The sequence below is a fragment of the Eublepharis macularius genome, chromosome 2 (assembly GCF_028583425.1).
Source record: "Eublepharis macularius isolate TG4126 chromosome 2, MPM_Emac_v1.0, whole genome shotgun sequence".
Taxonomy (NCBI): Eukaryota; Metazoa; Chordata; class Lepidosauria; order Squamata; family Eublepharidae; genus Eublepharis; species Eublepharis macularius.
In genome coordinates, this window is record NC_072791.1 from 29,847,583 (window position 1) to 29,864,767 (window position 17,185).

The 17,185-nt window shown below is 42.9% G+C and overlaps 1 protein-coding gene across 1 annotated transcript in view; it reads left to right on the forward strand.

The window, feature by feature from the left end:
- CLMN (calmin) overlaps positions 1-16,004 on the forward strand; it is an 81,567-nt gene extending 65,563 nt beyond the window's left edge. Inside the window, exons 7-13 of the mRNA XM_054971361.1 lie at positions 351-544; positions 1,327-1,409; positions 3,073-4,317; positions 8,086-8,279; positions 11,409-11,466; positions 11,624-11,685; positions 15,799-16,004. Coding sequence (XP_054827336.1) covers positions 351-544; positions 1,327-1,409; positions 3,073-4,317; positions 8,086-8,279; positions 11,409-11,466; positions 11,624-11,685; positions 15,799-15,958 — 1,996 coding nt within the window. The 3' untranslated portion in view covers positions 15,959-16,004. The remainder of the gene's footprint in view (positions 1-350; positions 545-1,326; positions 1,410-3,072; positions 4,318-8,085; positions 8,280-11,408; positions 11,467-11,623; positions 11,686-15,798) is intronic.
- Positions 16,005-17,185: the final 1,181 nt, after the last annotated feature.

Genomic DNA, 17,185 nt, shown 5'->3' on the forward strand with positions numbered 1-17,185 from the left:
AATTATCAGAGAGCAGCACTTTGCAGAAGACTTCTTCAGATTATTTGCTTATATGCATGTGAGCCCACTTCTCAGTAGCTCTTAGTTTTTTTTTTACGAGGGTGGACAATGGCTAACTTTTCTGGTGTCCACTACTCAAAATTCCAAAATCGCCCGCAAGCTTAACAAGGTTGGGAGGGGGGGTCCCATCGAGCTGTGGAGTCGCTTTCATGAACACTTTGTGCATAACAGTAAAGCTGGGATTTCATCCCGATAGCTTTCAGTATTACAGGAGTTTTGAGGGTGGAACTCTGCTTTTTTGTATGCATATGAATTTGCACAATGCCCTCTCTTTGGTACTCTCTGTCTAGGTATGGAGTTGCAGTTCAGGATTTCACCAGCAGTTGGCGAAGTGGTCTTGCTTTCTTAGCTATAATCAAAGCAATAGATTCTAGCTTGGTAGACATTAAGCAAGCTTTGGATAAATCATCTCGAGAAAATTTGGAGGATGCCTTCACTATCGCGCAAGACCATCTGGGTATTCCAAGACTCCTGGAGCCAGAAGGTAACTTTTTTCATAGCTGAATGTCTTCTGCTTGCCTGTTGGGTTATTAGTGCAAATCAGCCCTGTGGATTGCTGCTGCCTGAACCCTTCAATTGAAGATGCATTTTTAAAAAGGCCAATGCATTTTGTTTTTTATAGCCTCTTAAAAACTCCAGGGTGATGAGGGGAAGAGAATGGCTTTATGATTGGCTGGCCCTTCTGTCAGTCAGTACTCTGCAAAGCAAGATGTGGAGGGAGGGAGCTTTGGGATTGCCAAGAGGGGCCATCCAATGGGTAGTCTTTAGAACGGCTTCTCTTGGAAGTAGTACCAGATGTTCCTGAACTTGGTTCACTTTGGAAGATAATATGGCATGAATAGAAATCCATAGTGGACTCAAGAATGGCCAAAGATTCAGGAGGACAATCAGCACATTTTCCTTTATGAAGCAAAACATAACTCAGTACTCCACAAAATTCCCAGCAAGCAAAACACAAAAGATGGCTTAGTGTGAAGTGTCATTGGGGTCATGTTAGCTGGTTGAAAGAAGTCTCTCTTTATGGTTGGGATAGAAGAGGAATATTAAACTCTCAGAATGTGCCATTAAGAGTAAATATTTTAGAAATCGATGTATTGTCGAAGGCTTTCACGGCCGGAGAACCCACAACAACCATTTTAGAAATCCTTGATTTATTTTTTCATTGAAGCATGCTGGATTACACTCTCATTCTGCAAGCATGTTTTAATTTACAGCCTCCTTCATAAGTGTTAGCAAACCTCAATACATTGTGTGATTTCTCTTCAGACATCATGGTCGAATCACCTGACGAACAATCAGTGGTGACCTATATTGCACAATTCTTGGAGCATTTCCCAGAACTGGAAGGGGTATGTGTTTTCTCCCTCCCGTCTGCTACATTTTTTTCTTTCAATTTTTAAATAAAATTAAAAGTATTGTTTAATTGTTTGGAGTAATTATGACAAACAACTAGTCCTGAGTAGATTTAGAAGTCATGGCTTCCTGATTTTCTGAATTTGCTTCAATTTCCTCCCTAGTTTGCCATCCACAGATGGTTAATAAGCAGATACTGGGTAGGATCCAGCCAGCTTTTGAGCTCACTCAGGGGCCAAACTAAATGTGACCGTGAACTCCTGACCAGCACAGGTTTGCCATCACTATTTTAAAGTCTTTTAAAATGCCGTACAGGCCTGATCCTGATTGGGCCCGTGATGCATAGCTCCCCCCTGACTTTTAAAGTGCCAAAACAGCTGTGATATGTATTGGGGGGTTGCGGCAGTTTCAGTGCTTTAAAAGGTGCAAGGGCGGGGGGAGCTCCATGCTGTAGGCCTGATTGTACAGCATTTAAAAAAACTTTAGAAAGACAATGGTGAATCCATGCCAGCCACAAGTTTGCTGTTATGTTTAGTTTAGCTCAGGGTCTTGCTCCATTCTCCTCCTCATTTCAGCCCCTGTCTCACATGATTTTTGTCTGGGCAGTTCCCATGATCCTCAGTGTATCCTTTTTGAGTGGTTCAGAGGGTACTCTATCCCCTCCCTTTTAGTAGCCAGTCAGCTGGTAGGATCCAACCCACTGTGGATTGATTCACCCCATTTCTAAAAAGCCTAAGTGAACTTAAGTTGCATTTCACTGGCTTCAAACATTCTGAATGGACTTTGTGAAGATCCCAGTACACACTTGCAGCTGTGTTACGGTCCAACCCATCCCTGGAAGATCTTCCAGGTTGTAATGAATGTCTTTCCAACTCTGTACAGTACAGCTTGACATGGGTCAAAGCCAACCTTCATTTCCGGGGGTGGGGGGGCGGCTTTGAAGAAATGGTAGCAAAATCAGTGATTTCCTCATAACCAACCGAAACTTGTATAACACTGATACCAAACCCAAGAATCTTTGTGCATTTTAGTGTTTAGAAATAGTTATCTATTGATAAAAGAACAGATTTTCTCACAGGCAACTCCCCTCGCCCAAACCTTTTGTCAACTTTCTTCCTGGACAATACCTGACAATCAGAAGTATGTTTCTTCTGAATACGGAAGGATTTGGTTTTTAAAAATAGGATCAGTTCTTATATAGAACTCTGCCCAATGAAGTGCCACCATAGGAATCTTGCTATGTGGGTTGCACACTTAAAACTGGTTCCTATCAGCCACATGATCGAGTAAAGAAAGCAACGCACGCTAAATAAAGTCCTCTGCACATCTGGAGCATACAGCTCAGTACAGAAATAACACCTCCAGTTTCTTAAATTAGAGCCATATGGATTTGCCTAGACTGTATAGAATTCTCACATTCTGATCAAACTTTGTCAATTAAATTAACTGTAAAACTTGCTTGGCCACTGTTCATATACATTAAGAGATAATGGCAATCCTAAGCAGGTCTTCTCAGGAATAAACCCCATGTTATTCAGAGGGGCTTACTCCCATCAAAGTGATTTTAGGATTGCAGTCAATGATTATTTGTCTAGCTTGGTGGAGGCACAAAATATTATTCCATATTAATTGTCATTATTTTTCCTTAATATAATACAGGAAGATTTTTCAGACCCAGACAAGGAATTTCCAATTGAATCTACTTATGTCCATGTCAAAGACACACCAGGGGAAGAAAAACCAGAGAAGATCTTAATTCTGAATGAAAACGGAGGACATGCTTACACCACTCACTGGGACAGAAGCCAGTCGCCGCCTCCAAAAATCCATGTTCTTGGTCTGCCTCTTGATCAGGAGGACCAGAATCTGTATACGGCGAATAAACTCCACGACAACCTACATCAATCATTATCTGATGACTCAGAGACTCTCACAGAATTGCTGCATTCAGAAGATCCTCAGAGACCCACCTCTCTGCCAGTTATAGAATCTGTTGGTTTTCAGTCCAGCCCTGTTACTAACATTCTTGCCGATAAACTAAATGGGCCTGAAGGACATCCAGTGAACACGCACGATTCGCCGAAGAAGAATGATGAGCTTCCACCTAAAGTCCTTGTGAATAGCGGCAAATATTTTATTGACCCGTTTGGTTCTTCAGAAGACTCAGCTCAAGAATCTCTTGATGGAAAGACTTGCTCATTACCTCAGGCTTCATATGAATCAGGTCTGAGGAAGGAATCTGTCCAGCCCCCATCAGGTTCTCCAGTGGAACAGACTGCAAATCAATATGTATTACAAATGCTGCACGAGGAGATAGCTAAACTTCCAGAAACGCTTTATTCCGGTGACTTAGAAGCCGAGACATCTAATTTCACGGATAATTCAGAGACGTCTTTACCTTCTCCATCTGAACGTCTCTCCCTACCAATTAGAAACACTCCCAAGAGCTTAGATATTACTAATGAAGGCACCTCGTTGCCTCGAATGATAACAAATTCTTCTAAAGTTTCTGTAATTCCCCATGACCTCTTTTATTATCCTCATTATGACGTTCCTATCTCAGAAGTCCTGGATGCCTTTGCTGCCCCTGGCATGGATTCTTCTCTTTCTGAAAACAATAAAATCTGTCCTGAGGTTTTAGGGAACAGTTTAGCTGAGAAAGAGTCACTTGCCCTCACTCACAATGAGGCTCATCTAAAGCTAGGCCAGTCTGCCAATGCGGAGGTCTCACCAACACCAACTGATGACAAAATCTTAGGAAAACAAAAGAAAAACAGTTGCAGCCTTACCAAGTCTTCCCTGAACAATTCAGAGGTTACTGTAGTGGGAAAGAGTGCTGTGCCTAAAGCCAAGAGTAATGTCACCTCTTCTCAGAAAGATTCTACACGCTCTGATGTCCCTGCGGTAACGTTTATTCTTGTGGTTTCCAAACATATTTTAAGTACAGTTGGCCCGTAACATCTTAAATTTGCATTGTATGCCATCCAGATGGTTTTAGAATAGTGTATACTGCAATTGTTTTCTTTGAGTTGGTACTTACTGCTTTCGGCTGATTTTAAGGAATGCCAGATGTGTTTGAGTCTGTGAGCCCAGTATTGTTATATCTTCAAGAGCCACCCACTTGGATTTAAATGTTTGGGACCAATAACTGCACTATACCAGTTCTGTTCTTATCAGTACAGCCATTTCCCTGTCATGCTCTCTTCTCAGATCTTCATTTTTCTAACCTGATAGGAGTGCCTTCAGTGTTGCCCAAATGTTGGCGACTATCCAAAAATAAGTGCCCGATATCTTACAGTGATTGTCAGTGCCCCGTGGCGGAGAGTGGTAAGCTGCAGTACTGCAGCCCAAGCTCTGCTCACGAGTCACGACCTGAGTTCGATCCTGGCGGATCAAGGTTGACTCCACCTTCCATCCTTCCAAGGTTGGTAAAATGAGTACCCAGCTTCCTGGGGGTAAAGTGTAGATGACTGGGGAAGGCAATGGCAAACCACCTCGTAAAAAGTCTGCCAAGAAAACGTCGTGATGCGACGTCCCCCCATGGGTCAGTAATGACTCGGTGCTTGCACAGGGGACTACCTTTACCTGTCTTACAGTGGTTGTCAGTGTTCCCATATGTCAAAGTGGTAAAACACAAATATTTTAGACATTTTACAAAGTCTGACTGGAACAGTCAACATTCAGATAATCCATATATTTTAAAAATTTATTTAAGTTATTTATAGTTCACCTTTCTCACCAAGACTCAAGGTGGATTACACACTGTAATTCAATATGATCAACAGCTGGGATTTTCAATAAACAATACAATGGGGAATATATTGGAGAAATCTGGAAACAAGTAGATAACTCATTACAGAGCTGAAGCAATGTAGAAACAAAACATAAGCAATTTGACTTGACATAATAAATGACAGTAAAACGACAGCCTACAGTCTGTAGCATGGCCTACAGTCCCTATCCCTTTATTGAAGCATCTCTTTGAACAGTTTCCTTACGTGATAGCCCTATTACTTGTGTAAGAAAGCCCGCTTGGATAATTCGATGTTGACAGTCTTCACATTTGTCTCATTCAGTGCAACTGTACACTGCAGTCAATAACTACAGTCTGATCCTTTGTTCTGAGGCTGACTTTCTGGATTTAAGTAACAAAAGGCTTCTGTACCCTGTAGAATATGTACAAGAGGGATTCTTGTTATGTATATGTGCAACTCAGGAGTGCTCTTCCTATGAATGAAACATACTTACACAACCAAAAGTGAGCTCACTTGTATTTGCAATATTAGGTTCACTGAAGAGGCTTAGGGTCATAAAATGTTGGTTCTTATTTTTTCAGAGTTATTTGACACGTGCTGTCTGCTTGCTTTCCATCCCTTTGTGTTTATAGGAGATATGTAGTCTAAAATCAGCTGCATGAATGCTGCATAGTTGTGTGTGTAGTAATAGTGAGTTGAGTGAGCTCACTGCCACTATGTGTTTCTGTGTCTAGTTTTATTTTAAACATTTTAATGGTGTCTTTGCACCAGTTTAGAGACCCCAGGGCAGAGAATAATCAAAACAATAAAGCACCTTTTAAAATGCATGCGCATGGAACAGTAACAACAACTCTACTAAAGACAAACACAGAGAGGCAAACACATAAATGGGAAGATGGGTCACTGAGGTTCACTGAAGAAACAGCCACCAAAACAGAGAAGTATTCACTCAGAGGCAGAAGATAGTGTTAGAGGGGGACAAACGAATCTTCCTGGAGAGGAAATTCTATAATTTTGGTGCCATGTCTTTGAAGGCCCATTCTTGAGTTGTCATCTGTCTAACCACATATGGCAGAGGCACTTGAAGCAGTGCCTCCAAAGTTGACCATGATGGTTGAGTAGTATTCCTATGGGAATAGGCAAAGTTGACCGTGATGGTTGAGTAGTATTCCTATGGGAATAGGGAGTAGTATTCCTATGGGAATAGTTTATGCTGGCTCAAACCACATAGTTCTTTAAAGGCCAGCACCAGCACTTTGAATTGGTTCCAGAAGCAAATTGGGAGCCCATGTAAGGTGGAATCAATTTTGCAAAATCAAAGGCAGACGATTCTTTCACAGCTTTATGGAAGGAGATGTGTATTGGTTTGTTGCACAAAAGCTGGACTGTTAGTGGACAAGGCATACTCATATAAACTGATGTAAAAAAGATACTGTTAAATGCTGCAGATTTTTCTGGGACTGCTGTTAATCCTCAACAGTAATGTCTAGCTACCTGTTCGTTCTTAGCAGCTTCTGTCCTACTGCTCTGTTTGATGAAGTTTGAAGCAAGCAGAAGGCTGTGAACTTCTCTGAGCAGAGTGGTACATACAAGTTGCTACGTATTGCACAGGTAGCTAGAAAATTCTGATGAGATTTAACATCATTGAGAGCAGAGGGATAGGGTGAAAGTCAGAGCCAGTTTGGTGTAGTGGTTAAGAGCGCAGGACTCTGATCTGGAAAACTGGGTTTGATTCCCCACTCCTCCACTTGAAGCCAGCTGGGTGACCTTGGGTCAGTCACAGCTTCTAGGAGCTCTCAGTCCCACCCACTGCACAGGGTGTCTGTTGTTGTGGGGATAATAATAACATACTTTGTAAACCTCTCTGAATGGGTGTTAAGTCATCCTGAAGGGCGGTATATAAATCGAATGTTGTTGTTGTTGTTGTTGTTATTCAGCAGGTTTGATACCCAAAGGTCCATCAGTACTTTCTGTTGCAGAGTTCTGAAAAAATTTTCATTGTTTCCAGTATTGTCTGTAATTCTATCTGTACAGCAATTGATGTTGTTGTTATATTTTTATAAGTCTTGAATTGTGTTATGGCAAAGGCTTAAACTTAAGAGAATATTTGAACATTGAGGTGAACAATGAAAAAAAAGTAATGTGGAAAGAGAAGCCACAGTAACCTTTTATTAATGCCAACCAAAATAACATAACACGTTGTCCAAGCTTTTGCGTTCCCAGAACTCGTTGTAGGGCTAGATCTTTAAAGTAGCCAAGGGGATCTTTAACCCATGATCTTAAGGAGGTCTCTCACATTATCTTCTATGGGATGTGTTGTTGATTTCAATAGGCACAGGGGAATGGCTAGCAGGCAGCAAGCTTCAGAGCCAAGCTACAAGTGACGAATGACACTTGCCTGGCAAGTGAACAGACTCACGTGTATTCCTCCCTGTTCACTTGCCATTCACTTGTGCTCCACTTGATCAAGTGGAGCACAAGTGAATGGCAAGTGAACAGGGAGGAATACACGCGAGTCTGTTCACTTGCCAGGCAAGTGTCATTCGTCACTTGTAGCTTGGCTCTCAGAAAGCTGGGAACAAAAAACAAAAATAAATGCCATCCAACTGAAAATATAATAACGGATAAACCTTGAGATTTTAGATACTGGATGTTTCTTTCCCTGGTTGATCTCTGCCTTTGAAAATATCCCAGCTATCCTGAGACACCAGGTCCAATTACTACGTATTTAGGCAACAGCTACCAGTGTAGATGAACTGCTTTAGGAAAGTGGTCTGTTCTGTTGTCTCCTCTTTGGGTCATTATATACCTTGTTTGTGTCATTGTATGAATACAGCTTTCTGCTGAAGAGCTGTAGCTAGGAGAGTCTTGACAAACTTGTGCTCTGCTTGACTTTTCTTCTTTTTTAAAAAAACAGATCGTGGTAAACCAATTTGATACTACAGTAGCGCCGGAAGAAAGAAAAACGACAGAAGAAAGAACTAAAAGAAAAGAAAAAAGGAAGAACAAGGCCATTTTCCAAGGAGAAAATGCCCAAGGTGCAAAAGCTGGCTCTACTCGGTTGCTAGATAAGCTAGAAGAAGATTCTGCTGATCATCAGGGGCTCTCAAGGTATGTTTTTCTTGCTCTCGTTTTTACATTTACCTCGGCACAAAGCCTCTCCAGCTGTTTACATTGTCCAGTCTCCAGGAACAGCTTATTTATCAGCCTCACCTCAGATATTGTGGGATCACTTGGCTGCCATTTTAGACAACCATAGCACGGCTCATGCAGACCTCTGCATTTCAGAAGGACATGATCCAGTTCAAAGTTAAGCCTTTTTCAACAGAAGAGATTTAAGACCTTAAGAACGGCCCTGTTGGATCAGACCAACGGTCCATCTAATTCAGCATTCTGTCTCACGCAGTGGCCAACCGATAACTCTGGAAGGCCAACAACAGGGCACAGAGGCTGAGGCCTCCCCCTGATGTTGCCCCCTGGCACTGGTATTCAGAGATTTCTTGCCTCTGTAGATGGAGGATCTCTTCAGTCACTATGGCTAGTAGGCAGTGATAGGTCTATCTTCCATAAATCCATCTAATCCCTTTTTACAGTCATCTATACCTGTGGTCATCTCTACATCCTCTGGCAGCAAATTCCACATTTTAATCACTCATTGTATAAAGCAGTATTTTGTCCATCATGGATCTACTGCCCATCAGCTTCATTGGATGCCCTTGAGTTTTATATTTTGGAAGAGAGAGAAATGGTTCTCTCTGTCCACTCTCTCTTCCCCATGCGTAATTTTATAAACCTCTATCACCCACCCACCCTCCTTAGTTGTCTCTTTTCTAAACTGGAATTTCCCAGAGTCTTCCTCTGTCCTTTTGGAGATACAGTAACCAGAACTGCGCACAGTATTCCAAATGAGGCCACATCATACCTCTATACAGGGACATTATAATATTGGCTGTTTTCTTTTTGATCCCTTTCCTAATCATTCCCAGTGTAGAGTTTGCATTTTTCACTGCAGTGGCACACTGGGTTGACACTTTCATTGAGCTATCCACTACAGCCCCAAGGCCTCTTTTCCTCTCAGTATCAGCAAGTTCAGACCCTATTAGCATATACCTGAATTGGAATGGGTTTTTTTTGTTCTGATGTGCGTTGCCTTACACTAACTTAATGGAACTTAATTTGCCACATTGTTGGCCACTCATCCAATTTGGGGAGATTCTCGTGGAGCTCTTCATAGTGAGCCTTTTTTTTCACCATCCTGAATAATTTTGTGGCTTCTGCAAACTTGGCCAGGGCTTTTTTTCTGGGAAAAGAGGTGGTGGAACTCAGTGGGTTGCCCTCGGAGAAAATGGTCACATGGCTGGTGGCCCTGCCCCCTGATTTCCAGACAGAGGGGAGTTTAGATTGCCCTCCGCGCCCTCTGTCTGGAGATCAGGGGGCAGGGCCATCAGCCATGTGACCATTTTCAAGAGGTTCCGGAACTCCGTTCCACCGCATTCCTGCTGAAAAAAAGCCCTGCTGCTAACCCTTAGTTCCTGATCATTTATGAACAAATTAAATTGTACCAGCCCCGATACCGATCCTTGTGGGACCCCACTACTTACTTCCCTTCATTGCGATAACTGTCCATTTATTCCTACTTTCTTCTACCTGTTGTTTAACCAATTTTTAATCCATAAGAGGACCCATCCACTTGTCCCATGATTGCTAAGCTTACTCAGGAGTCTTTGGGGAAAAACCTTGTCAAAAGCCTTTTGAAAGTCCAAATATATAATGTGTGCTGGGTCACCATTATCAATAAGTTTGTTCACTTTCTCAAAAGAACTTCAAAAGTTTGCATATCCTTAACTCTTCCATTGAGAGCAGTGGGACTTAGAAGTGCTCAGATCTGGCTGGATCAGACCCCAAGTTCTTCCTGCAGCTGATCATTCAGCAGAATGGCAATCCCCTCTTCATTCTGACCTGGCTTGCCTGTTCAGCCAGTTGATTGGCTACGCTAAAAACCCTTGAAAGACTTCTTTATGCATGCATACAGCATCCCTTCCCCCTCCTGCTCCCGGCTCTCTAGGATTTAAGCTCATCTTCTCCTTGGAAGCCCCTAACAGTGTAGGAAGAACAATATGCGCTCATTTGCCTTAATTTATTCATATGCACGTTTTCCAAGCTCAGCAGTAGCCCAGCTGTTTTTTCACAGATGCAATTTGCAGTTGTCGAGTAGCCAAGCTTCATGACACTTGCTTTGCACAGAGGGAGGCCATTAATGCTGTAAAGAGGAGTGTAGGTTGAGAGGGAGAGAGTGCGCGTAAGCGCAAAGTTCTCATTGTTCCTTGCTGGGCTTTCAGCTGAGTGTGGGACTTTGACCTCATTCTTCCAGATCCAACATTCTGAAACAAACTGGCTAAACTTCTTTAGTACAATGGATAGTCTCAAGCCAAATTTGTGCTTTCAGGTAACTCTGTCCCATGCATTTCGTTTTTTTCCTATTTATCAATTCACTTCCAATAAATTGTGTCCCACAGAGTTTTGATCTTCCAAGAGCCTTCTGTCCAGTGCTGGCTTCTTTCTTTTCTGTAAGATATAAGAACGTAGATTTATACGGAGTCAGCCTATTGATCCTTCTTGGCTTAGCCTAGAGCTAAATTATCCCCTTGATGTTAAGTACTCTGACAGACAAGCGGCTCAGACAGAGAAGGGTCCCATGGCTGCTGCTGCTGCTGCTGCCTCCTTAACTCTACTTACTCTCACCCTAAAAGGAGAAGGAGCATCCCAACTGCTTATGCAGATTAGGGACCTGGATCACTTCCTCTCCAGGAGCCATGGTTTGTCCGCCCTAGAATCACTTCTCCATATTGGCCTGAGCTTATTTAGATAGTGGGTACGTGGGTAGGCCAGCTGCATACAAATGTGGTGAGATGGGCCACATGGGAAACAAATAGACCATATTTACTGGGAAGGAAGGCGACTCTGAATATAAGACGACCCCCCCCCCCACACACAAATGTTTTACTTACTAGACCTAACTGTAACTAGTATGTGAATGTAAGATAACCTCTTTTTTTGATAGCATGCCTGGGAGGGGGACCTAATTTTGCATCTGAGTAAATACGATATTTAATCAGGTGGCTGAAAACATGTATAGAGAGGTCTGTGCCTTCCACGCAGAAGTACTGCATTCAGGTCCTTTTTTCCAAATGTTGCCTTACTTATCTACTCATTCACCTTACCTACTAATTCACTTTTCAGGGCCTGCCACAGTGATCCCAACGTTGTTTTCCAAAGAACCACTGATTCAGCCAGTAAGGTAAGCAAATGGATTTAAAAAGAAAAAAATTCCATACATTTCCTCTGCTGCTAATCCCAAATGTAAGAAGTTTCCATTGATCAGTTGATCAGTATCAGTTATTTTTTTTTTCATCCAGGCCTTTGTGGATTAAACACCTGTAATTAAATATTTTCAGGAAAGCGGTAGTACAGATGAACAGAAAAGCGTAGCTGCAAGTGAAAGTTTGACTTCAACCAGGTAGGTACAACTTCCTTCCTTGATGTACCATTTGTAGAGCAGCAGAGGTGGTCTGGAAGACTTTCTTCTCTGCAAAGCTCGGGGTGGGGTATGGGAAGCACCTCCAAATCTGTGGAAGTTTGTAGCAAAAACTGACTACAGAGTTGATTGGCCAGTGCTTGTGACATCACCAGGTCAACTCTCCTTCTCTTCCCCCCCCCCCATCCCTGGTATCATTTGCTACTTCAGAAAAAAAAATCCTAAAAACAAAAAGGAGAGCTGAACATATAAATAAATAAATATCGTGTGCTTCTGAAAATGAACAAAGGTGAGTAACTCTCAAGCAGTACATGTGTGGGAAGCAGCAAGGCCAATAGGTGATTCACAGTGCAATCCTAAACGCTTTTAAGTCAGTTGTATTCAGTGGACTTACAAGGGTGTTACTCTATGCAGGATTGCACTGTCAGTGTTGATCTTGCTAGAATGGGTTTCTGTCATTCAAACTGCAAAGCTGTGAAGAACACGCTGTGATTTTCTGTAAATATTATGGATCAGTTCCAGGCTTCTGCAAATGGGGCAGGTTCACGTAAGTGAATTTTTGTATTACCTTCTCCCAGCAGCCTGTGTCACCCCCCCCCCATCCACTTTTGAAAGCCAAGGCCTTCCAGAACAATTTGTCATACGACAGCAAGATGAGGGGACTTCGCCAAAATCCCCCTCCTGCTGACTGCTGGGCAACGGAAGCAAACTCCATGAACCAAGCAGAAACCTGCCTAACATTGATGCAGAGAAGACGATTTTGGCAGATTCCCCTTTTTACTGCAATTCCCTCTGCTACGTGTCTTACTGTTCTAGAGTGTTGATTGGCCTTTGGCAGTAGCTTTTCAGGAGGCTGCTGGGGGAAAGGAGAAGGTAAAACTGAACATACTCCTTTCACAAAACAGCCAGATCCAACCAGTGTTTGGCTTCGCCCTTAAGGTAATCCATATCTTCTAGGGCTATCTGTAGAGGTACATTTGCAGTTAGTTTTAATCAGTTTGTTTTCCTTATGGTTAGTTAGTAGGGCTTTCTGCTGTCTGTTGAGGATTTTCCACTCAGCAAGGCTGATGCACCTGATCAGTCAATGGAATGCAGGGATGACCTGGGGTGGGGTGTGGACAGGATTGCCTCACAGTGCCTTCTTCCCTCTGCAGAGCCCCAAACGCTCCTTGTGTTTCTGTGGAGTTTGGAGAGATGAAATGGTTGGGCAAACGGTTAGAGCATGTGCAGGAAAACTTAGAAGGAAACATGTATGGGAGTGCATTGTTTTCTACTGTGTGGTGATGATGGTGGCAAAACGGGCTCATTTCTCTGACACTATGCAGTGTCATCTGGCAAAGCCAGAAAATGTGCAGGCTTGCTGTGATTCCTTTGTAGTGTGTTTTGCAGATGAAGTTGCTCACGTCCACCACAGTTTAGATGCCACTGTTGGTTCACTTCTTAGGGTGCTACTGTAGCACAGCCTGGTCCTAAGTTGTATGGATGACTTTCTATGGGTGAGGCTTAATGAAGGGGCCCGGCTGTTTAGAAGTGTGCAGCCTACCAATCTAGGCTCAACCTATACCCCTCATGGCTGATAGTAACTAGCTAGTGTGTGCATGGTACAGTCTTTGACTTCTCCAGACATCCTGTCTTGCATTGACTGCTTTTAAGCGTTCTGCACATTCCCTTTTGCTGTTCGTTAGGCCTGTATTTCTCTCCCAGAATGAACATAGCGCCATCATTCTCTTTGTTCATTCAGAACCAAGCTTAAACCCTTAGGTTTAGCCCCTTAGGGTGTGGTCTTCTTTTCAGAGAAGAAGCCCGACTGAATACAGTGGAATGAAATGCTAAGGAGACTTGCTTAGACTTACTCCCTGTATCTTTTCTTCAGGTGCAACAAAATCAGGTTGGAGCACAACTCCAGGACTATTCTTTATTTATTTGGCCCTGGAGTGGTGATGGTATCCACAGGAGCACCTTCAGGCTCCAGCCCCAACAATGGCCAGCAGACCTTCCCCAGTGGTTGGTGCTCTACCTCAGAGATGTACAGCATTGCTGCTCAGAGTGCTTAGACTGTAATGTGGGTAGAGGGATTTGCTAGGTGCCTGTGAAGTGCTGCCAGCCCTCTGCAGTACATTTGCCAACCTCCAGGTAGGACCTGGAATTCTTTCAGAATTACAATTGATCTCCAGACTATGGAGACCAGTTCCCCGTAGAAGATGTCAGCTTCGAGGGGTTCACTCTATGGCATCACTTCCTTGCTGAGCTCGGTCCCTTCCCCATACTCCACCTTCCCCAGACTGCATCCCCAAATCTCCAGGAATTTCTCAGCCTGGAGTATTCTGCAGAGCAAAAGCTGTTGCTGCCACCACCTCCTCTCAGCTGCCTGCCTCTGTGGTGAGAATAACCTTCATCTTCCTCTCCCCATTCCCCCACCCAGTTTGGTTTGCTAGAACAGCAACAGGTAGCCACTGTGCTTCATTTGGCACTCAGGCCAAATAGATTGCCAAACTTTGCTTGTTATATTTTAGGCAGTTTTGGGGGTGTTGTGTGTGCATTATATATGTAACAAGTGGGGGACCCGAGAAGACTTGTGGGGGAATCTCATTTTCCCCTCCCCACTATTTTCTCTTTCCCTTCCCTGAAAGCCTCATATCCTCTCTCCTTTCTCTGCTTCCCTCTCTCCTTTTCATCCACCAGTCAGCCTACTCTTATCTCCCCCCTGCCATCATCAGCTTTGCCTCCTTCCCTCCCCCTGGCAGCAAGGAAACTTCAAGTCAAGTTGCACAGTACCAGCTGCTGGGCCTGAACCCAGTCGTACTGTGAGATATTTGCAAGATCTTGTAGGGGGCACTTCATTTCCCCCTGTATCCCTCCTCCCCACGCTATTTCATATTTCCATCCTCCTGGCTGCCCCATATTCTTTCCTGTTTCCTGGCTTTCTTCTCCCCAGTCCACCAACCAACTAACCTTTTATCTGCTTCCACTTTTAATTATATTTATTAAGCATTTATACCCTGTCTTTATCCACAATGGGGATCCAAATCAGATTACCCCATTCTCCTCCATTTTATCTTCAAAACAACTCTGTGAGGTAGCTTAAGCTGAGAGTGTGTGACTGCTCCAAGGGCACTCAGTGAACCTCCACAGCAGGGTGGGGATTTGAACCTGGATCTCCCAGATCCTACTCCAAAACTCTAACCATTATGCCACACGGAATTTCATGTGATGGCTGCTGTTGAACAGTAGCAAGGTCTGGGTGTCCCATGAAAGTCATGTGGTCGCAAGTCACCTGGTGTTTGCTGGTGGGCCTGGCCCCAATGAGTCCTCCCTCACAAGCCAAAACAGCCGTGGAAAGTGCCCTGCCCTGCCCTGCCCCTCATCTCCCTTTTACTGATGGAAAACAAGTCTTAAATGCAGGCAGTACTTTTGTAGTTGCCTAGAAACAGTCAGAGAGAGCATTTGTTTCTTGGAGCTGTTTCTATTATTGGGGGCGTGGGTTTAACCCCCCAGTATATTTAGATTTCAGAATTTTCTGCAATCCTGGCACTTTTTTCAGGTTTGTAGAAAGATCTGTCTGATCTAGTCATGCCCCAATCTTTGGATTTAAGTATCCACAGATGGGGCCATGTTGAAAATCAAATTTATTGCTACTGCTTTTATTGTGTAGCCTTCTGATTTTGCCATCCAGCATACTTCTGAATTTGTTGTATGAATTGTACTGTTTTGCCAGCTTTATTCCACAATTGGTTGTATGCATTTATAGTACCTGTTGAATTGTTTCAAATTGTGTGATCCACCTTGAGTTTCAGCGAGAAAGGTAGACTAGAAATGAACCAGTATATACACCGTTAACATCACGTATGTGTTTTTAGATCTGTATTTTATTTTCTGTTTTAAATAGTTTTACATTGTTTTAGAATATTGTGCTTTTAATTGTTATCCACCTTGGTGCCCATGAGTTGGGCAGAAAGGAGGAATTTGAGTTCTGTAACTGTACAGTAAATTATACTAACCTTTGCTTTATATTGTCTCCGTAGTTCTGTTCTGCGCTGCATGGTCCATTCGTTGAAGTTTGATAATCTTTTTCTTCTTGTCCTGCATCTTTTACAGGAAGAGAAAAGGCCTAGAAAAGGACGGTCCAGACAAGGCAGTTCCACAAAGCAGCACTTCGCGGTCAGACCAGCCTGAACTGTTTTATTTCATCATTTTCCTCTGGGTGCTTGTCTATTGCTTATTGCTCCTCCCACAGCTTATTAGCAGCTCCCTTTGATCCCTGTGAGTGAGTCAGAATAATAAAAGACAGCGGCTTGATTTGTTTTGTTTTGTTGTATCTGCCCTTGAAATCTGTTTGTGCAGGTGAAACGATGGTCCGATGGCAGGACCTGGCTTCAGAAGGCGGTTCAGTCTCTAACTCTTTTTTTCCCCCTGTTGCATCCTCCTCTGAAGTCTTGGACATGTTTGACTTTGTACATAGATTATATTTATAAAGATTATATCTATATATAAATGATGAAAAACCGGTGTGAACAACTCAGTATTCCCAATTTTTATACATATGTGCCTTGCTTTATAGGATCTTAAATAAAAATAAATACATATAATCGTTTAGGGAGTCTTCTAGATTTAGAGGTTTCACATTTTGTGGGGAATTCTAACTGATTTAGGGCCATGAGATCTGCCAAAAACATATATGCATATATATTTTCATGGTTTTTTCCTAGTTGAAGTTTTGGGTTGGAGAAACTTGCTGCCATCCACTGAAACTCACCGTGATTGTTACAACTGTGGCCACAGAGGACTTGATTCAGACATAAGTGTCTGACTTGGGTTTGGAATCTAGCCCATCTTGATGTGAATATATTTGTGAAGGCAAAGCAGAGGCTCACTAGCTGAAAATGAAAATGAAGGAGAGACTCCGTTCGTTTCCAGTGGAAATGTAATAGAATATTATTGGGAACTCCTGTAAATGTACTGTGGAGGCACCCTGTGTATTGAAACCAAGTTGTAAAGGCTTGTCTTATGGAACAAGGCAGGCCACTATCAGTTTTTGGCTTAAGTGTGCCATACAAACAACAGTGAAAATTTCCACCTATGCTTGTTGTCAACCAGTGCTGCATGATGACTTCATTAATTTTGCTCATTCATAGACTGGCTTCTTGAGTACTCTTATATAAATGTCATATTACTGGCTAGCTATGTTTATATAGCACACTTATTATAGATGCCATTTACCTTCTTCAGACAGCATAAGCCTGCTTTCCTTATTGCAATGTGAATAAATAAGGGCCAGAAAAACAGCTGATAGGGGCTAAAATTTAGGTTTGTCCAAGGGAAATTAAGGATGTGTCCCTATCGGATAGGAACATAAGAAATGCTGTGAAGGATGATACCAGTGACCAGACTAATTCATTGTTCTTCTGCTAGTTACATGGTTCCAGGAAGATTGCAAGCAGAGTATGAAGGCAATAGCCTTATCTTGTTTACCTGGAACATCTGA